The sequence below is a fragment of the Ixodes scapularis genome, unplaced genomic scaffold (assembly GCF_016920785.2).
Source record: "Ixodes scapularis isolate PalLabHiFi unplaced genomic scaffold, ASM1692078v2 PGA_scaffold4__175_contigs__length_147842914, whole genome shotgun sequence".
In the NCBI taxonomy this organism is placed as follows: domain Eukaryota; kingdom Metazoa; phylum Arthropoda; class Arachnida; order Ixodida; family Ixodidae; genus Ixodes; species Ixodes scapularis.
Window position 1 is genome coordinate 120,853,662 of NW_024609879.1, and position 22,853 is coordinate 120,876,514.

Below are 22,853 nucleotides of genomic sequence, written 5' to 3' on the forward strand. Positions count from 1 at the left end.
TAGGAAGATATATAGATATTTATTTGTACGTTATATAAATATCATGAATTTATTAGAAATCATCATTGCTGGGTTTAATGTAACGTCGGAGGCACCGTGCATTTTGCAACATCCAGTTGGAAGATCTGGCAACTTCAAGCCTGCATCAAGTGTTTTTTGTTGAGTTGTCACCTTTAGCGACTGTCCGCAATGCCCAAGACGTAAACGTCAGGGGTTGAGCACAATGAGCATGTGTAATGAGTATAAAAAGTGCAGTTTTTACTAACTTGCTGGAAGTAGTTAGACGTTGGCTTTCAGAAACCGGTCATCCTCTACACCAGAGATGTCGGGACTCAGCCTGAAATTGTGGACCGTAGCGTTCTTTGCTTTCTGCTTGGCCGAGAAAGGTGCTTGGTACTCAAATTTCAAGTTACTTTGAGAATGAAATATAGATATGCTCTTTTTTACTTAATTTAAAAGTTTACCTTACAGAGCATGGGATAGTGTACCCCAAAATGCTTGAAAGCAGAGCTGCAACTGGAGAGAGGATGCTCAAAATCAACGATGACCTGACGTTGACGCTGCAGAAGAGTAAGGTCTTCGCTGACGACTTTCTCTTCAGCACGACAGATGGAAATGAACCTATTGATTACTACGTGAGTATGCGTATGTTCTTGTACCATAAACAACCCAAAGCAATACAGTGGTACGAGATTGTGTCCAGGCAGATAATAAAGCTGCATCAGAACGACAGATGGTGCTTATAAGGTAGAACGTGAAGCTCTGTCTCATTATTCTTCTGAACTTGTTTATCTATTGGTGTAGCTCTAATATTCTGTACAGCATTTATTTCTTTGAGTTACAAAGATAGCGGAGATATTATAAAAATTTGTGTTTGCTGAATTCCGCAATCCTTCTAAGAGAACACTTCATATTTTAAATAAATGTTTAATATTGTAGCAGAAAATCTGGTCCTATTTTCAAGATACTTGATGACGCTCGTAAGTTTTTAATTTCACATCAGCGGAGGTCTTAAATAAAATCTGATTCCTTGGAATGAAGCATGTGCTTTCTTTATCATAGAACTTTCTTTACCTAAATAATAATATTGATTTCAAGTCGTGCTTTCATAAATCGAACATATTATTTATTAACTTCCCTGTTGGAAAATCTCGATGATGGAAAGATGACGGAAAAGGCTCATACAAGCGTAACCGTAATATGGGACATCCTATACAAGCGAAAAAGGCGGCTCCAGTATAGTGGAATAAGGCGGAACGATACAGGTGGGCGGAACCATACAAGCGTGTCGTATTATGGGACATCCTATACCAGCGTTGTGGATATAGGCGGAACCATGTAGGCGGACGGAACCATACATGCATAACGTAATATGGGACATCCTATACCAGCAAAAAGGCGATACCAGCATGGTGGAGCCATATGGCTCCAGCGTGTTGGTTTCGCCTTTTCACTGTTGTACAGGGCGATTTAGTTTTAAGCTTTACATATATGTTTAGAAAGGTCGTGAAAGCTATATTAATGCGGTTTGTGCAGGCGAGTTATACGGCCAGGCGTACGTAGTATAGGGACCTAGTCGTAACGATCAGTCAGATAATTAAATACAATTTGTTAATCAACTTTTTAATTAGTGAAAATGAAAATATGGTTTCAATTAGAAACTTGCTGAGTCATTGAAAACCACAAAATCAAGTTTTTTTTAGAAGGATATAATTCAGGGGTAGCGTTTTATGCATTCTGTAAAAAGCTTTATTTGGACGAGTTTCTAGGTTTCAGTTTCTTATCAGAGCTCATCTCTGCGCCCACGGTCCTGTTCCCCAGGGGCATAGACACGCAACACACATGCGACTTGCTTCCCTTCATCCTACGAGGGAGGCGAGGGGGCGGCTTCGCACTGCGGTCACCGGGCAGCTGGACCGCAGGTGCAAAGATGCGCTCTGGTAAGAAACCGAAGTCTGGAAATGCGTCCAAATTGACCATTTTTTTATAACGCCATAAAATGCTACTCGTCTTATATCTTTACAAAGAAAATTGATTTAGTGTGTTTTGATGATGCTTAGCAGGTTTCTAATTGGAACCATGGGTCTATTTTCACTGATCAAAAATTTCACGAACATACTATACTTAGAGAGAGGCTGAAGCAGTTTTGTAATTGAGAAAACACTTTTAAATCTTCTTCATTCGACCTCCAGAATCTCAAATATCAAAATTATTTGCTAATTTAATTAATCAAGGCTGCATAGTCATTTTTAAAGCGCTGTGAAAGCACCTCCCTAGAGAGCGATGTCACAACAGCAGCTTTCAAAATCTTTGTTCACGCATCTTCAGCGCCTATCAAAGCTATGCACGCACATGCTATTTTTTAAAAGGGCAGAAAAATGTGTCACGACTGGTGCCAGTGCCGGAGAATATACCTAGAAAACTTGCGATTGGACGCGCGGCCCTTAAGCGACACACGCTTGGCGGCCGAAAGGTCTTCTTACGATGTCACTGTTGGTGGGATGTTTTTTGTGTTTTCTCACGTTTAGTTATATCTTTGAGGAAAACGAACGGGATATTCAGATTCGCGGGATAAAACTACGCTAGAATGAACCTCCATCTAGTTTTCTGAAAGAAGTCTGGCACATCTCTGTAATAAGCCGACGGATCATTACAAATTAGCCTTTTATACTATGCCGCCCTGGCCATATAACTCACGTGCACAGACCGCGTAAATGTAGCTTTTACGGCTTTTGTAAAAAAAATCTGTAAAACATAGAAAAAAAACTCTGTAGAATGTCCCCCAATACAATACGATTGTATGGTTCCTTCCCCGCTTGCATTGTTCAAGAAAGACTTGTGGACATCCAGCGTTTCATTGGAATGCTGGATGTCAGCGAGTCTCTACATCAGTGAGTGGTTTCAAACAAGCATGGTGTTTGCACACCAGTAAGCTCTTATCCGAGGCTCACCAGGACCACTAAGAGCAGAGGCGAAATGTCGTGACCTGGTAAATTTGGTTGCAGGTATTTATTTTTACAAGAACTGCATGCAGCAAAGCTTAACTTTGCTTAAAAGAAGATTATTAAAAATTCAATACTGAACAATGGTGTCCCTTGAGCTGTCAGACCAAACTCCCACTCTTGCCACTCAGGAGTTCCTAACTTGTGCGTAGAGGATCAGCACAACCCAGATTTGTGCTGCGAGCGCACCTGCAATATAAAAGTTGAATAAACATGAGATGAAATATGAGACGTTTACAATTCTCTGTAACGCGAAATTAGAGCACAGATCTTGAAGAGGAGGATGGGAAGGTATGCCCCTCCTCCCCCTCCCCTCCTCCTCTTCTGCTCCCTCCCATTTAGCAGGAAACTTCCCTGAATTTAGCGGGAAAATTTCCCCACTAAATTTAGCTGGTTAAGTTTCCCACTAAATTTAGCGCAGAAATTGATGTCACATGACCTCAACACAAATGCAGTTTTTCCGCTAAAAGTAGCAGGGAAAATGACGTCGCATGACCGTGTCACGTCAGCCATAAAAAAAAATTCAGTTTCTCAGCTAGACTTAGCGGAAATATTAACGTCACATGACCACAACATTAATTCAATTTCCTGCCAAGTTTAGCAGGGTGGTTACGCCGACAGCGACGCCGCGAAACGCGGAAACGGGTGCTAAGAGCTGCGCTAAAAACTAAATGCATCAGGTGAAATAAAGTGAACATTAGAGATACTGTAAGAAAAAGAAGAGAATCTAAGATACCGTTCTCAGATCCTTCCTTTTGTCCGTTCTCAAATGTTTTGATTTCAAGAAATATTTATCTCTTTGTTCATACCCAGAGAACCCCTCCCAGTTTCAGCATGAATGCAATAAATCAATGCAGACTAGACCTTGTAAACTATAATCCACATGAAAATTAATGTTTGCCACATAGTCATGTATGAGTCAGTGGCTCAGATCTCTAAATACATTTGTATTGAGGAACATTCTTGAATAAAACTTCTGGGCTTCGAATTCAACAGTTTGTACTTCCATAAGGAACACTGTATGGCACTGATTTTTTTTTTTTTTGTGACACATCAGAAACAGCACAGCACTGTCATCCTCGCATACCTACAAGAATTTGTATTTTTTTTTTTTAGCATGGCATGTGCTATTCTAATTCCCATACAGCATCCTTTAACAAAATTTCCTTTGTAGAGCTTTTTATTGGTTCTTATTTAGCTCGCACGACAGATTCGGTACCTTGAATTCTCACTCGGCATCAACAGTTTTATATATTAATGTAATAGCGAAAGACAAGATGTATGGACTTGAGTACGGCTCAGCAAGCACAGATGTTGAGAAAAGTACTGAAGAAAACTCAGATGTCAAAATAAAAATAAGCTGGAATGTGGAATTATGGACATGGACATGAATACAGTTAGCAGATTCAATATGAAGAATATGTGTTAGACGCACGCTCAAAGAAACCTGTTGCATCTATATTCATTCAAATTACTTTGCAGAACCCAGCGCTGCAGTCTCAGGTGGGAGTTCGCTGAATGAGTCTACTGAAAATGAGTGTAGACGGAAAAAGCAGTTTGATCTGCGATAATGAACATTACATAAGTGACATGTCATTATTACTGTTACAGTGCCGAATGTTCCAAACTGTCAGTCGCATCATTCTGTGAGTTCCCTCCGTACATTACAGGGTTTGGCTCTCTCGAATGCTTTGCGAGAAAAATGATGAACTGGAAATATCTAGAGTAGTTTTAGAAAAACTATTTCCAGAATCTTATCTCAGCATCGCAAAGAATATAAAAAGTTTCTAAAGACAAGGTTAGTGCAGGAGTTGAATAAACTAAATACTTTGTTTTTCGAAACCATCTTGCCGTAGTAAACGTATGAAGTTCCCCTAGGTAGAGCTAGTCATTACGAATGATTTTGCCCATTGCGTACCATAAAAATTTAATTTGCGACCTACAATATTTACAAACTCAATTAACTCTGAATAAGTGGACCACTTGGCATTAAAGATTGGCCTCACCATGACTGTCTGCCAACATCTACATAATAATTTCCATGAACCTATGTATTTCAAGAAAATATTTGGTGCGAGCTGCTTAAAACACAATAGCACATTTAGCAAGTGCTGATTGTTGGGCAAGTTGGTACGGTACGTTAGAAAACATGACTGCTTTGAAGACGGGGACATAGGAAGGACAGACACCACAGAGTGCTAACTTTCAACTGATTTAATTCAAGAACCTCGGCGTAGAAACACACTGCGTCACCGCACCACATCTCAACCAATCCGTGGCCCTGCCACGGACCGCAAGTACGCCAACTCCTTATCCGCCAAGTCAATTAACGCCACACTGACACAACACGTGCCGGAACTATTTATAGCATCAGCCTCCATAATCTCTCTAACAGTCATATCTTTGTGCCTAGCAAGAACAGTAGACTGAGCAAATAATGGTTTCAGGGGTGGAAGCGGGCTAGAGCCTTTTGTATCAGGGCTGGGAGCAGCAAAAGTCCCACTTTGGAGCAGTTTTGGAGCAGTAAAACGCTCGCTTTAGAGCAGCTCAGGAGCAGCAAAAATAAGTTTTGTAGCCGTCGAAGTAGGTTTTGCAGCAGGTCACGGAGGTCAAACAAATGTCTAAAAGTGATTTGTTGTTTCTAAATTTGAAAATGCGGCAAATATATATGCGTGCACATCCCAGAATAATTTTCAAGCAACATACGTACACATTTTTCTATTTCTTTTGCGTTGAAATATGGAATATTGGCATGCAAAGGAAAGGCTTTGAGAACCATTCCGGCAGCAGGCAGAATCATGATAGACTTTATATGGGAGGCCCCGACAATAAAAGCCTAACTTGAGCCACGCCAGTACAAAACCGTCTACCTAATAGACCAATTGTAAACATGTATCCAGAAAACTAAACCACTGCAAGGTGTCAGATAAACTACCTTTGCTGACTACAGTTTTTGTTTAATAAAGAATACACATGTTCAATCACCACTTAAAAAGCCCTATATCAAGTTTAGTAACAAAATACAAGGCTACTGACATTTGACAAAAATTCGGATGCAAAATAAAATGTGTATTTTATATCTTTAGACCACCACAGTCACTCGTACATATGCAGCTTTAAGCATCGACTAGAAGAGCAACGCAACCTTATGTACTCCATAAAATGCTGTGCATTGCTTGTCTCCATAAAAAAAATTAAGGTACCACAACATGTTTCAGATTAAAGCAGTCCTTGCTGATCTGTTTTCATTAAATACAAATGTTCTTAATCCCTGTTCATAAAATACAGTAATCCCTACACCCAAGTTACCATACAAAGCTATATCTGATTACTTTGGATGGAAAAATATATTGTCTTAAACATATCACGGCCACTAATACATATGCAGCATAAACACTGATTAGAAGAGCCCACAGGCTCCATGTTAAAAAAAAAAGGTTGTGACTAAGCTGAATCTGCGTAATTTAGATTCAACTGAAGTTCACCTTTTTTTTTCACAGTTTGAAGAGCAGAGTCAATTTCTTTTATGCGCTCGAGTACTTTGGGCAGTTTAGAGTTCACATCTCTTAGCAGGAGGTGTCCACTCCCCACCTTGTCCATGTCCTTAACTGCCTCACCCTTGCTTATGAGTTCTTGTGCACTCAGTAGAAGTGCTTTAAGAGAAGACAGTTTGAACGAGACTGAAAATGAGATGTAGCTGATCAGGCGCTGATCCCTGCGGGGCAGGCTGCCTTCTTACGTGACAAAAAGCCCACCAACCTCTCCCTACCCTACCCAACCCCCAACCCCCCCCCCCCCCCCCCCCCCCCCCAACCAGAAACTTATACGAGTAGAGTGGCTATAGCAAGTTAAGGTGCGTTCTTGACAGGAATCGGCAGCGCGGGAGTGTTGTACGGCATTTCTGATGTAACCCCCACTCCTCCACGCTAAAGGAAAGAAACAAAAAAGTGTGTAGCACTGCCAATTAACCAACTCGCTTAGGATCGCGGGTATTGTTTTCGCCAGTGGTTTGACGCCGGTAGACAACACACGACAGCGTGCACATTCGCGCACACAATGATGGTTTTGGTTTTGTTTTGACAAGACAAATTGAGCTCGAGAACGGATGTGCCTGTGCTCGCGATTCTTCACGGCTAAGCGTCCAAATATGGTAGGCTACCAAATAACAGGTAAAGCTAGTAAAGACCACTTACTTCTGCTCATGTTAATGGCCAAGGTAGCCCACCGGTGCCGAGGCACCACCTCCCACGATCACGGCAAATCGGGACCACGGGCAAGTGCATGCGCGCTCCAACCGCGCCAACCAACTATGCCCGAAACCTAACCGATGTGTTCGTATATAAACTCTTTGTAGTAAAAAACGACATCGCACTCTCGATGAACTAAAATCGACGCCTCACCCTGAGGTTAGACATGGTTCGGAGCCCCAGTCGAGTTGGTACGAGTCACCCGCAGTGACACCTAAGCAAAAGTACACTTCTCATGGTGGCCCGTGGCCAACCGTTTTCCGCTAAATTTAGAGAAAACACTAAAAAAAAAAAAAAAAAGTTGCAATTGGCGTTTTGGAGCAGGCTGGCGCAGGGAAGTGAATTGGCGCAGGGTGGCGCAATTGGCGCAGCGCTTCCACCCCTGTGGTTTGCACTCGCAGTCATGATCTGTCGTGTCACTGTCATGACTGCGGGTGCAAACCATTATTTGTTTCGTCTATTGTTCTTGAGAGGCACAAAGATATGACTGTTAGCGAGATTATGGAGGCTGACACTATAAATAGTTCCGGCACAAGTTGTGTCAGTGTGGCGTCAATTGACTTGGCGGATAAGGATTTGGCGTACTTGCGGTCCGTGGCAGGGCCACGGATTGGTTGAGATGTGGTGCGGTGACACAGTCCGTTTCTACGCTGAGGTTCTTGAATTAAATCAGTTGAAAGTTAGCGCTCTGTTGTGTCTGTCCTTCCTATGTCCCCGTCTTCCAAGCGCAATCATATTTTCTACCGCACTTTTTAACACTAATAGAAAGCCTGTAGTGGGCCACAACTTAAGCAGTTTTCACTTCATTATAAAGAGCAATTACACATATGTGAACCATGAACATAGGCCTGCACTGAATTTTTTTCTTAAGCTGAACGTGCTTTGCTCTGTTTACTATATAAATCTTTGCAGAGCTGACAATGTGCAAGTTCCTGTTTTTTTATATTTCACATGTCCCGACTGGTGAGTGTGGTAGGGACATAAGATTGATGACACCAACGAAACACAATGATTATTTTAAGAATTTGTTTGGGTATAGCACGAGCAAGGCGATCTGCGGGAAGTTATTTCTGTGACACCGTCGAACCTACATCCGCGGGCTTTAAGTTCACATGTTAATCATGTCTGCAGACTCCTTTTTGTAATTGGAATTTCATCCAACCCAAGATTTGAATATGTTTTTTTTTCATTTTAGGCTTAGTAGTGCTTTTTATGTTCTATTAATAGGTAAGACAAATGCTTATTTCAAGTGGCATACCTAACACCTGGTGGCACGAGGACTCCCCTGTCGTGACGCAGACCGAAAGTCACAGCCAGGGAGATACTGCGATGCTCTTGTTGCTGGGATTACCTCCCCCATGGTCCTGCCCAGACCACAGAAAAAGATTGAGTCCAAGCTTGTGGCCACTAGGATCTCCAGATCTTGAGGCACCCAAGTAGCTGAAAATAAAAACAAATCACAATCAAGTACTTGGCAGAGCTACATTAGAATGGCTAGCATATTCTTTCGTGATCAGCACATAGATCCTCTTATTTTAGTCATAGTCACCCCCCAGGACAAAGCTACGTAGGCGTTAAAATGATGGGTACCGAATTTAGGTGAATGATCAAATGCATTCATTTAACCCCCTTTCGCCCCAACCTGAGACTTCTGTCAAATATTCACATTCAACTGTAAAGACTACAAATAAAACTACTACTGCAATGCAAAGCCGTATAGTGGGAGAGTTTAGCCAGCGGGTGTGGCAACGAAGGCGCCGGAGAGGAGGAAAGGGAGGAGAACGCCGAAGGAGGGAGAGAGAAGGCAGCAGGGAAACAAAGAGGAGACGACCACCATTTTGACGCAAAGCTGTCTGCACGGAGCACTGTTGAGGCTACGTGTCGTCTGCTACGGGCTTATTTATTTTTTTTGCCTAAATAAAAGTGCGTTCAAACATGGAGGAACTTCTTTCTTTGGGTTTTTAAGCCACCGAGGAATAACACTAGGTATATCATTTTATTGCCAGAGCCTGCCAAATAAAAGGAAAGAACCGAAATTTGAATATCGATCCCATGCCGGGCGAATGAATGAAAATGGCGGCCCTCCCCGCTCAGCTGGGAGCAGCCTAGAGTTCACGCGCATGCGCTCACGCCTCTTGCTCTGTGCCGCGGGCTGATCAGCTCACTCGGAAGGGAGACGTTACGGCAGCGAAATCATAGACTGCCAGACTCTCCCCATATATGGCTCTGCTGCAATGGAAAGATTTTCCTACCCTCGTGCTCAGCGAGTGTCGACTGTGGATACAACTCCGGTTCATACACTCGCTGAACATGAGGGTAGAGTGTACCAGCAGAGGGCAGGTGTCTGTATACAAAGAGTTTAGTTGGCACACCAAGAGGCTAACGAATAAGAATGGGTACCACTCTGATCAAAATGCCAAAAAAGCGTGGATCTCGGCTTGACACTAACAGCGGCACACAGTATCTATTTTAGTGACAAAGGGGTACTAAATCATTATTTTCAGCTTCCTAACTAAACTAAATATTCTTCCCGGCTTGCTTTTTAGGAAAATCTCAAAATTTACAAGAACTACTAAGACAACGTCTAAAAAAACGCAATGGCAAAACCAGCAATCGAATTCGCCTGCTCTCCAGTAGCACGACATCTATGGCAGGCAGACCTGCAGAATGAGCAAGCAGTTTAAGAAACAGAGATGTCCTATGTATAATTTTTTTTTTATGTTGCAAAGCAAGCGCTGGAAGGAGGTTTCCAACATTAACGAAATTTCTTGCAATCAGTTGAGAACAAATTAGAGCAGTGAACTTGTCCTTGCTTCTGGCATAACGTTTTAGTGTTGCCCATGGAAACTCACATAAATTTGAAAATAAAAACAAAAAAGACTAACCTTCATAAAAAAATCAAACTTTGGCAAAGAAAAGTTACCTTGGAAAAAATATGTACAATACAGTTGTACAGCGTGCATTTGTGTGCTTAACCAATTTTGAGGCAAATCGGCTACAATGAAAAGAAGACGTTTGAGTACAATTAAGGGAAAGACAGAAAGGATGCATACCTACAACAAAAACATTTAGAACGACCACGGGCAGGAAACTCTGGTGAGGCTCTCGGAGTGACTCCCTCATATGGGAATGCGCAGACCACAGAACAAGATCGGTCAGAGCTTGCAGCCATAAGGTGCTTCATACCATGAAGTTACAGAAGCGGGTGCAATTGGAAGCAAAGTGCATTTCATTTCTCTGAAAAACGAAGAGTTTAATAGGTAGCTTGCATTCATAAGGTGATACAGTCATGAATGCACAGACTTTTCAATGCAGCGCTATATCACCAACTTGTTAACCATGCCGGGCAACACTAAAAACTGAGAGCATTATTTTAAACTATCTCAGCTTAAAGTTAACCACGACAGAAGCTTCAAGCCATCCTTGCAAATTCAGTGCACAAAGCAAGCCATGTGACCTTCTAGTTGGACGCCATGGTACGTCGAGCTTATAATCATGCGTCATGCTGTTTTTGCTGCAAAGGCTTGTAGTTTCAAAAGTGGTCCAGCTTAAAGAGACTAAAAGTATAGACGTTTATGAGTGGGGCCCTCATTTAGTCTGCAGCTACATTGCGAAATAGGACATTCCAACCGGGATGTTTGCTGCCTGTAACCACACGACCAGCTTGTGCCCAGCGATTGTTCGAGCTGAATACATGTCCTCGACAGTGCCATTATTTGACAAGCATTTCTATGACTGTTAAACATGACTGACTTACAGAGAGACTCCACCTCAACGACTAATGACTTGGGATACCTAACTGAATACTGATATATCAACTAAATGCAAAACAATTACCTGGCAAGCATTAAATTTTTCAAGAGGCTGGGTCGACTCCGCATTAAGTTGAAGGAGTCGATGCGTAATAGGACAATACAAACAAAAATATGCCTTAGAATTCCTTTTGCACCCCCAAAATGATGTGTTTTTGAAGGTAAGGTACACAATGTTCTTGATTTAGAAAGTGCCTCAGCTGTACAAATGCATATGCAATAAGGGCACTTGCCAAGCCTATTCTACTCAGCTCTGTGCAGGTTAAGCTAAGTTAGAGTATAGAAGTACATGCTCACTGACACCATCTGAAAGGCAGGGAGAAGTCTCCGTTGTTCGACCTCCAGCCCGTCTGCTACCTTCGATGACGTTTCAGCGCCTGATGAGCCTGGAGCGAGCACATCTGTCTAAAGCGGGGTGAAAAGCACAAGCATGTGCTGGAGGACGCCCAGCCATTCTCTTTTTGTCATCGGCTATACTACATATTTTTAGTAAGACATATTTTTAAGTGAGGAAAAGTACTGCAAATATGCAGTCCACCTTAAAGATAACAACAGTTGCCATTCACCATTTTCCAAATAAGTGCTCCCACGTACCGGGACATCTACACATGTGGTGCGTGAGTAGGTTCAGGACTGAGAGGCTAGAAAACGAAGCGCTCGCAAGGCTTGTCTGGCCCTTCCAACCATGCGGGTACATTCGTTGCAAGTTCCCGATTTGTAGACAAAATGATTTAGAATGAGCAAATCTTGTCTACGCCCGAGGTAGAACATTGAATTGCGATTCCCCCATATTGTGCGAACCATCCTTCAAACTGCGGTACCACCTGCAAATAAACTATGTTGTGCTGCGGCACGCGTCCATGCTGCCTGCTTCAGAGGAAAACCACTGCTCGTGTTGAAGACGACATCCCACAGTGGACAGGCAACAATTTTTAACGAACAAAAACAAAATTGATATCATTCAATAGACACAGATAGGCTCACAAAGTGTCGGCACCATGATTGTTGTTGTTGGTTTTAATCTTGCATACAAACAAAGGTGACTTCCTCTCTCCTCCGATGGACAGTAAAACCCCCTTATCTTGGTGGCCCCTATTTCTTCTCGAATCGGTCACAGAGGACATAATCGCAGTCACTGAATTCCGCAAAATTAAAGGCCGCGAAAATTAAAGGTTCGCCAACATTAAGGGGTTTACTGTTCTTCTGAGTGTCACATGATGTTAACATTTCAAGGAGGCTGAAGGTATTGGTTTAAGAAAAAATTGACCTATGAAAAAAATGCCCTTCTCCAGGTTAGGCACGCGAGGTTCTTTTGCACTACCTATAAGGTGGCAAGTTTATTTCGGCAGAGCTTTTGGTAAAACGGAGTCACAAAAGTAGCTATATTTGGCGTCAACTATTTTGTGCTGCATTATAAAGCCAGAGTAGATTCCACAGTGCGTGCTTCAGCAGAGCACTGTTTGTTGCGAGAGCATATGTGGTTTAGTGTTGCATCCCATTTGCATAATCTAGAAAAACTAGCACTGACAGAGTTGGAGCACTCCAAATATTAACAGCCGACTGTAGAAGCATTGAGAGATGCACACATGCGAACTGTGCATTTCTTAAAGGTGGGTTCGAGCAAAGGTAAAAACAATATCTATACTTACGGCGGCCATACTTGCCTTTCCCAAGCACGACCACTTTTCCCTCGGTAGCACCATCCAGTAAGAAGCACCAGCAACACGCCCATGAGACGCCGCCGCCTCCTGGATTGAATGACGACCCGCCTGAGGTCTTGGAAGGAGATCCGGAACACTGCTTTAGGCCAGATGTTGTATCTGGTGGGGCAGAGACTAAAAGCAAAAATTAACAAATTTATCTGAAGCACTACATTCCTATAGGACAGCAGTATTTTTTTTTAGGCCAGTGATTCGCTTTAATTAAACACAAATGGTTGGTTTATATGATGAACCATCAGCCCCTATTTTTCTTAAGTGTAACGCAGTGTCTAACGTTACGTCCGACGGAACCCGAAATAAAAATTAAAGTTACGCCCAACGTAACTGTCAAGCATTCGAGTTACGTCCGACGTAACCCAAAATAAAAATTAAAGTTACCGTATTTACTCGAAAATAGGTCGAACTCTATTTGTTGGACCCACCGAGAATAAAAAAAAAAAAAAAATTCAAATATAGGTCAACTTTTTTTTTATTTTTAAGAACAGGGGAAATTTTGGGCAAAAGAAAGAAACCTTTATTTACATCACTTCACAGCTTGGTAGACATCCTCGCAAATCCGCCACAATACTTCACTGACACCGTTGTAAAATGACGACAAGAAACGAAAGAAGGTGCGAAGCAACGAAAGACAAACTACAAAGACGCAAACAAAGCCGCCGTGTCGCCATGAGCAACACGCGAGCCGAGCCGCCTCAAGCAACTAACAAAAGTAACATTTTTTTTTTTTTTTTTTTTTTTTGCGCGTTTGCGAGGATGGAGGACAAAGTGCATGGCGCATCGCGTTCCTCTCCTTCCCCATTGCCCAGCAAGGGGAACGCTAGAGGTGCGATGGCGAAATCCAATGCCCCAAGAGGTGCGCGCGATAGCGGCATCGGCCATCGCTGTTGTTTTCGGTTGTTTAACAAAAAGCCTTTGGAAACAAGAAGCGGCGCAGCTCTACGGCAACGCCGGCTCGGTGACTCGATAGCTTCATGCCTCCGGTACGGTCGCAAAATTTCGTCGCGAATGTAGGTCGAAATTCTTTAGTCACGATTTCCGAAAAAAAAAAAAAAATAAATAAAAGAAAAGAAAAAAAAAGGTCGACATATATTTGAATAAACACGGTAGTCAGCTGCGCGACGAGACACACATTATGAAAGCGATTGGTGCGAGCGATCAAGGTGATGAGCGACGTTTTCTAGAAGCCCAGGAACCGAGCGGCGCAAGCAGCGAGAGTGAGAAATCTTCGTCGCTCGGCGCCGGCACTCGTAGCTTCTCGTCGTCGCTCGTCTCGTTGATCGCTATATTGCTTACATGCTGTTCAGAAAGGTGCTCTAAGTGGTTACCATTGCATTGGGACCAGCCTCGCATCCAACCGTAACCAGTCTTGACTTTTTTTTAAGCCGCCCAGGTAGAAGTTAACATCGTTTTCAAGCATGGCTCCTCGTTCATTGCTCGATTTACTTTTTCGTAAATGACAAACCGCAATGAAGCACAATTATTCTAGTTCAAAATTGTCACGAACACTTGGCACGCATGCTTACACTGTAGCGCACCTAACGTAATTTAAAAGTAGAACGAAAACGGGACGAGATTCGCTTACCGCTTCACGGAAACAGAGTCCTTCGGATCCTAGGCCTAACGGCCGAAATCGGAAGTCGCCTGCGGTCCGGCGATCGGACGAGTTGAGCCGGCCGCGCTGTGCTGACCCCGGCTGACCACGCCTGGTTGAACCATGAGAGGCGACGTCGAGTTGAGAGCCAGAGACGCAGTAGAAACGGACCGTAAAACATCTGTCCCGTAAAACGCAGAAGGAGCCAGCGCCAAAACCGCTACGTCTGGCTGCGTCGCCATCTCCGCGACGACCGGAAGTGTGTAAACCGGGACTGGCCGGGAAGTTAGAAAAGGCGCGGCAGCGGAAGCCACTGGGCGGAAGCTTTACGTTTCGGTTTCGCTTTCCTCCGACATCGGCCACGGTCGCGGGCTGGTATGTTTGCGGCTGGTTGCGACGACGCGAGGGGCCACGAAAAGTCGCCGAGTTGGCCGAGTACGAGTCACGGCCCACGATACGAGCAACGGGCCATTTGCCCCTGTCGACCGGCAATGCGGTATCCGCGGCTTAGTGTCACGATCGGTTTGTTGCCGTGCACGTTGACTCAAAGCTCGAAGTTATGCAGTTCCGTCAGTTCCGTTCCGGCACCAGCCGCACCACGTTTTCCGGTGCATCGCACGTGGAGGCCTTTCGACGCATTCAGTGAACGTAAAGATCGCGCCCGCTGTCTTCGGTGCTGTGGAAGAAGTTGGGAGACGGAAGAAGCATCAAAACCAAGGCGTTTAGGACTCCAGTCCGGGCCGCCGGTCCACTCTGAACGAGAGGCGACGTGTGTGTGCACGCTTTGAGGAAGCCTCCACGTTTCGCCGCGCCAGACCTCGCCGATCGCGACCAGACCCCGAGTCCGAGAGGCTCTTGCGCAGCCAGGAACGGCAGCGAGGTAGGAGCTGCTCGTTCTGCGCAACCATGCAGTGCTCTACAGTGATCGGAGCTCTCGGTGTCATGCGTGCTTGCACCGAAGCCGTTGTGACCCCTTCGGACGCGCAAGTCGTACTTCGCAAAGGTTTGGACGGGGCCGCCGTCACCGAGCAGCTCCGCTAAATTCCGCTTACTTATGATCGCAATAAAAGCTTGCGTTTGTTCTCGGGAAAAAAATTGCGGGACCGCTCTCCGCGCCGCCGACGAGGTTGGCCGCCACCATGTTCTCAGCTGTTCACTCGCTCCCGCAGCGAGCGCCTTCCGATAATCCTCCCCGTTCCAAAATGCGATGCGATCTTCGTTTACATGGGCTGAATGAATGCGCACTCGCCATCTCGATCCACCTCTGTCTAGCGACTTTAATGCGATGCGCTTTGCGCATTATGCCGTTTACATGACCGCGTATTGAATGCGGCAACTGGATTCAATGCGACTAAGTCGCATTCATGTAAACGCGGCTTATGTTATTTTTCGACATGTATGATGTATGTAACGATACCGGTGGTAAACGATGGACGTTTTTGTTGGAAGATGGCGGTCGTCTTTCTGCATGTATGGTTTAGTTATACCGGTGGTCTTGTGGTATAGGCGTTTCGTTGGAAAGATGGCGGTCGCCTACGTCATCGGACGCAAAATCATACCAGCCATACCGAGTCATATCGGCGAGCAAACCGGCTGCCAGTATAGACAGACCCGGAGCCATAGCGGTGCCGGTATCTCCAGTTATGGAGAACGCAAAACCAAACTAGCTGCATGTATAATAACAATAAATTATGGTGGTGTCATACCAGGACTGTACAAGCAGCAGGTTTGTTTCTTGTACGTTTTTCCAATAGGGTTAATTGACTGAATTATTACTTGACGATATAAATCAGGTCAACTTACAAGGGAGATACTCACCTGCAACGGCGAGGGTACACGATCCTCGACTAAACCAATTGGGGAATAGTAAAACTTCGCGTTTAAATTAACTGCAATTCACAGTGTTCACTTAACGTTCAAACAAAATGTACCTCCTTTAGCGTAATGTGCAGTGAACCCTTTACTACCGTGCATACGCGTTTATAAACACGCCCCACTTTCAAATATTCATCATCGTGAAATTACTCGCACCGTGCTCGCAAAGCCAATCAGTGTGATTTACGGCGAGAAAAATAAGAATCGTCAGAAAAGCCTTTTTACTGTAAAATTAAGATCCCAATGTGTCAAAGCATGTTCATGAAGGCACTACTGTAATGTTCGTGGTGTCGGTTGGAGACCTTATTTTTCCAAATAAATCGTTTCTTGCTTTGTCACTGGCAGACTTCCATCCGTAGAGTACGATGCTAAATTCGCCGAGTACCCTGCGAGAACTTGATGCAAGGAAATTATTACGGTGCATAATGTTCGCCGATAAAATAGTAGTACAACCCACTGTATCACGTACATAAAAACATTTTTCGGCATTGTATATGAAACGTTGTGCTACCATTGAGTCCTAGGGCATAGCAGGAGCTTGTGATTATCATAGTATAGTGCGTAATGCTCAACTACTTGGCTACACTTGTGTAACTAACTCGCCTGGTCGTACGGCACTTTGCCGTTATTTTGTGTATTTTTTATGCCAAATCAAAATTCTTTTTTTCTACGCCAGTGACGCATTTCTCCGGAAATATGTTGACATTGCTCTCCGATTAAAAAATAGCATGAAAAATTTGATAATTGTAATTGTGTTGCGTGTATGTTTATACAGCCTGAAGTTAATCCGCCTCAGCGGGCGTCATGTCTCATAGCTGTAGATCAGTCATTTAGCCAATGCAGTACAAGCGCAAGTCTGGGGTCTTCAACGTGTACCACGCACTAGTGATACAGAACCGCACACCGGTACGATGCTCATTTAGATGGAAAGGGGCAGGGGTGGGGATTGAGCCCCAAATCTCTGTGTTCTGCAGCGCGAGCTTTCGCTCCACGTGCTTTCAGCTGGTGTCAGTTAGCCCACCCAACCACCGATCGCCCTTAAAACTGTGCTACAGTTCATTTCCTGTGTAAACACTGCCCTCTGAAGGATGCATTTATTCGCTTATGGTACTCGCTGGGCAGGCTACGAGTGATATATCAACTTTGGACGTACCCCAATTAACAGGGTTTTTATTTAGCAGTCTGACCTATACATATTGATTGGGGGCTGCATGAAAAAAACGTAACGCTTTAATATCCATGCCTCCCAAGGAGAGGTTAGTCAAAATGTAAGTTAAACTTGAGTAAAAAGTATATATTTTGCACCTTTTAGATCAAGGCCGAAGATGCTGAACGTGACATCTACCACGACTCAACTCACATGGCATCAGTAAGAGTAACGGACGATGATGGCGTGGAAGTGGTAAGCAAATAAAATTATGATCCTGCATGATATGAGAATAATCAACATTGCTCAATAGATTTCGCCAGTGTTCAACCAACCAAAGTCGACCAGTGGAGCGCGAATTAACTTAAATGCTCTACATTTAAGTTAATCAGCGAAAATAAAATCCAGCTCGGCGAAAACGAAAAGGCGGCCATTACGATTTTGTTGTGGCCGTCCTCCCTGATAGCTGTCTCTGTTTTCGTAGCCCTGTTCCCAGGTAGTCGTTTATCGACGTCCCTAGTTAGCGGTATGGGTTCTGACGGACAGAAAACTCTATTTATTATGTTCAGCATTTAATACTTGGATGCTTGAAGTATGTTCGGCAACGACCACGGAATACAACGTTTCCACTAAGGCAGATGGCTACGGTACCTACAGCATGTAAACTAACGCTTTTAAGGCATTTTAGATGGCCCACAAAAGTTCGGTTCTTGACCTATCGCACTGCAATGAACACAAAGGTGGAAGCGTTTGGTGGAAGTTTACACCGAAAAAATCAAGAAAGGATATCAGCTCATCTAAATATACAAAAACACAAAAACTGTTCTGGGTAATTAACGCCGCCACTTTGCAGACGATGTACGCGTAGAGAGAAGAACCGCCGAGAGATGGCAGACTCTGCGTCGAGGGAGCGCCAGCCGAAACGGGTTCGTTTGCGAGATCGTTGGCTGTCGACCCAAATCGGCCGGCGCTCCCTCTACGCGGCGTCTGCCATCTGTCGGCGGCATTTCTTTCTACTCGCGCATCGTCTGTGAAGGAGCGGCGAAGACTGTCCAGAAAAGGTATTTTCGTTGTTGTTGTTTTCAACGAGGAAAGTTCATTTCATTATTTTGTCATTGTAAATTTCCACTACCTCCTTGCATCTCTAGTAAAGTTCAGCGCGACACGTTGAAAATTTCATTTTTACGTGCCGTCTAAAATTCCACATAAGCTTTGGTTTACATGCTGTAGATTCACACCTCCCGGTCAAACCAGCCGTGTGATAGCGTTTAGGTCGCCGAGCGATAGTCACTGTCTAAAAGAACCGTATTTCGAGAAGTTGCTTTGTGACCTATTCTTCTACACGGTCGTACGACTGGCATTGTCAGTTCCACCTCGAGGCGCCGCTGATCTAACCAACGGAGCCTCGGAGTGACAGGTTGTCCTTCTTTGCACTAGAAAGCCTAGATTTAAGAGAGGGAGCAACGGAAAACATAGAGAGCGTTTGTAATTTAATGGCGATCGCCTCCTGCAGCCGGTTAGTCGCAAGTGTGCATACGTTGCATCGTGGCGTTGAGGAAAACGCGTGAAGTGGCTTAGACACTTGAAAAACGATCAACACTCTCGTCACCTCCTTGCCGCTCGCATTTTAAAACGCGACTCATAAGCTACATGACCACAATCCAGCAGTGAAGAAACCTTTGAAATCCAGTCACTCTAGTTCATACATCCGGCGCTGCGTTAGGCGGAAAATGCAATAGTCCTGTCCACGCTAGCTTCCACAGGTTTAGTTTAATTTCTGCGTAAGCCTCCATTGACGCTATAATATAGCAATGTTACTGTTTAATATCGTTGATAACGATTTCAGAAAAGATATTTAGATATTATGACAAGCAACACCCCGGCTTCAGAAGTCGTCTGATATAAAAGTACACAACCCGTATTCGGCCTGTGCTAGCTCTGTTTCGTTCCTCTTCACAAAATATAACAAAAGAAAATTTGACAAAGTGAAGAGGCTCGCTGTAAGGTTCATTAACAATACGTTCGGCATGCGCGATTCACCCCCTGAGCTGTGTAGAATGCTCGGCGTGCAGCCACTAGAAAGAAGAGCTAAGCTTTCGATATTAAAATTGATTTGCCAAATTGCCAATAACTTGACTAAAATAGAAAAATCCAACTACCTTATTCCCTGAGGTGGAAGACCAGTCCGTTCAAATCATGGGAAATCATTTAAGGAGTTCCAGCCTTAAAATAATTGCTTGACATTTCCTTTTCTTTTGACGCTAGCAGTCTCGGAATGAAACAGTTTTCCCGAACACGTTGTCCATGATAGCCCGCTAACACAGTTGATGAATGATGTCGAGGTGCTCTTGATGTGAACATGGCATGTCTCATCCACTCCGTTTTTTTCCCCTATATTTGTTACTCCCCTTATAAGTTTGTCTCCTCTGTATTCTGGTTAGACATATGTGCTTTTTTACGACCTTACAATAAGCCTCTAATGAGGATTAGTAGTATTCATAAATAAATAAATTAACGTGACCTGGTTCTTTAATGAACTGTATGCAACACTTTGTCAGTTTTTGCTCAGAAGTACATGGCACTAAATAGGCCACAGCAGGAAGACGACGCAAGAGTACGGAAAGCGGCTTTTATGCCAGGCAAATTCATTGAATAAATTAGAAAAATAAATATGCAGAAGCGAAATATTTTACTGTTTTTTTTTCCAAAAACTGCCGCCGCTGAACACCGAAGCAAAAAATATTTTAAAAAAACTTTAAGGGAAGATATTTTTATCGCGTTCGATTACGTCGATTACCAGATCAGTTCATAGACTCGTGAAAGCGCACCATGTAGTACCACCGAAACAAACATTAAGCCTTTAAATTCACTTAACATCCAGGAAGGAATCCTTGGAGAGAGGCTTCGTGTTAAACCTTTGCCGGCAATGGCCCGGACCAGCGATGGCCTAAGACCGCATATGTTGTACGAAGTCGACGCACACAAAAACGGCAGGCCACATGATTACGGTAAGTTCAGTGACCCGTACATTGCATAGATATAAACAAGGTGAATCGGTGAATGGAGGCATACGGCTGAACCCGTCAAGTCGGGCATCGACTAGCTCCATCTAGCCGGGGCTTTTATTTCAACCATTATCTAATGTACGATTTAAAATGAACACGCAGTCTGAGGACGGTGACATTTGGCGAAGGTGTACATACTGCTACCAAAAGACTGTTTTTTTTTTTTGTACAAAAAAAAAACGACGAAACTGCAACTTCTTTTTACAGACTTTAACTGTTTTAAGAAAATTTGCATTAGTAACGTTATTATTGTTCATTTTCTTACAACATAACTACTCATTATAAAGACTCGAGGTACACCTAAGCACTTAAGTGTTGTGTATGCGAAAGCATGCGTGCCGCTTTTCCGCACCCGTGTTTCGTTTGCGGCGCATTTGCGTCGACCGAGCGAGCGCTCTCACAGCTCTGACCTTGGACGCTTCGTATTACAGGCGCGCTCGCGGCATGGACACGCAGCGACATGTGGCGGCGGTCGTTGAAACTGACGCGCGCAGCGGCCAATGAGAGCCTCGTCGACGCGCGCCAGCCAATGGGACCGCAGGCGAAATCCATCAGCTTTACTCCGCTCCTTTTGGGATCGAGGAAACTAGGTGTCGTTGTCTAGGCTTTTCGCGTGGTTTCATAGCTGGGAGCTGGCTTCACTTGGAGAAAGATTTAAAAGAGTCATGAAACGCTTTTCGAACTTTCTTCTGTTTATAGCTTTCCTCCTTAACTCATAAATCGCGCATTCTACCAAACAGTTCAAGAAGGCGGAAAGGGGGGAGTCCCCTCTTGCTCGGACTCTAGTTTGTGTACCCGAACACAGCCATTCTCCCCCTAGAAGATTAGACCGTCGCTCAAAATTCAGACAAAAGTTGCTTTCCCCACCCCGTTCACCCCAAAGCTGACAGTGCTGTGGAAGCTACGTGCCCGTTGGGCCAGCCACTTTTGCCACGTGATCACGCTCTTTCCCGCATACCCACGCGCGGAGAATGAAATTGAAGCGACTGATTTGTTTGGCAAGCGCATAGCTTCTACCATAATGTCAGCTTAAGGGTAAAGAGATTAAGTGAGGTCCGGTGTCGGTGTGACGTGCGTTTGGGCCCGGTGACGCGCTGCGGGGACCGCGGATATATCACAGTGAAAAGGCCGAGAGCTTACAAGGGAAGGAGGTACAAAATAGTCCGCTGTGTTTTCAAATTTTCGCACTGAAAGTCAGGTTTTTTGTCTTTCTTTTTTTCTTTTGGCCCACTGAAAGATGTGCTATTAGTAAAATTCCAATATAAATTGATTTATTCCACTCCAAAATTCGTTTCATGTCCCTTTAAGGTGCCGTTTGGCGCGCTTCAAACTGATGACGTCGGCTCACTCCATGAGACAGTTAATTCTTTCGCATTAAAAAAAAGTACTGCTTTATCGTTCCTTCGCCATTTCTTCACGACTCATATAAAAGATGAAATAAAAACAAGCCACAGCATATTCTCTTTTTCACACATGAGTTCTCTTAGATGAACAATAATTATCCCCTGGAGGGTAAGCACGCGAGGGTAAGCCCAATCAAATTGCAGAATACCCAGTATTCACACTGGAGGAGCATAGTGGAAAACGCAAGAACTAACACTCTCCGCTGGGTCCAACCGCGCACGACAGCAGTGAAACATTAGCTTCCAAATCAATCAAAACCAAATCTACTGGCGCTGTATATGATTGCGGCAGTGGTACATTTCACCACTTTTATTTTTCTAATGGCATGAATGTCGGCAACAACCTTTGTTACAACCTCTTGATCTGTGTTGAAAGCTGTATTCAATTTGGTGGCGGCGTTTGCACTTCAGAACCTAAGTACCAGAACGTATAAGATACCTTTAACAAACGAACTGATAGCAAAGAAAAAAAAGTTACTGTATTTTATATATATATATATATATATATATATATTTAATTTATATTGCTTTACAGGTTCCCCAAACACATCAAATACCCCCGTCGAGTCAAGAACTGGAAGCACAAAGCACAGTAGTAAGTTTAGCACTCAACACGGCAGTCGGGATCGTTTTGTCTCGCAATAAAAATATCTACACAGGCGATTATGTTTTAAGTTAACTAAAGCTCACCTTGTTACAATGACAGGATAACCTTTTTTTAAGTCTGCCTAACCATAGTGAAACATTTTATCTGTATAAACAATGTGTTTGTCCGATGTACGCATTCGATCAAATGAGATCATATAAGAGCATACAAGAAACTTAAGAGAATTTAAGGAGAACATAAAATTATATCACAATTTCTAAGAAACTTCAAATTAGTTTTTATAACCTCGTATATCATAATAATAATAATAATCACAATAATAATATTATTAATAATGCTTTATTTTTCCTTATCGTCCACAAACAGCTATGAAGCCTCTTGTG

The 22,853-nt window shown here is 43.7% G+C and overlaps 1 protein-coding gene across 1 annotated transcript in view; it reads left to right on the top strand.

Moving 5' to 3' along the window:
* Positions 1 to 322: 322 nt before the first annotated feature.
* The window catches only part of LOC8043374 (venom metalloproteinase antarease-like TtrivMP_A), a 39,900-nt gene continuing 17,369 nt past the window's right edge, over positions 323 to 22,853 (top strand). Inside the window, exons 1-5 of the mRNA XM_029970841.2 lie at positions 323 to 386; positions 472 to 635; positions 17,561 to 17,650; positions 20,277 to 20,403; positions 22,399 to 22,458. Of these exons, the coding sequence (XP_029826701.2) occupies positions 323 to 386; positions 472 to 635; positions 17,561 to 17,650; positions 20,277 to 20,403; positions 22,399 to 22,458 (505 nt within the window). The remainder of the gene's footprint in view (positions 387 to 471; positions 636 to 17,560; positions 17,651 to 20,276; positions 20,404 to 22,398; positions 22,459 to 22,853) is intronic.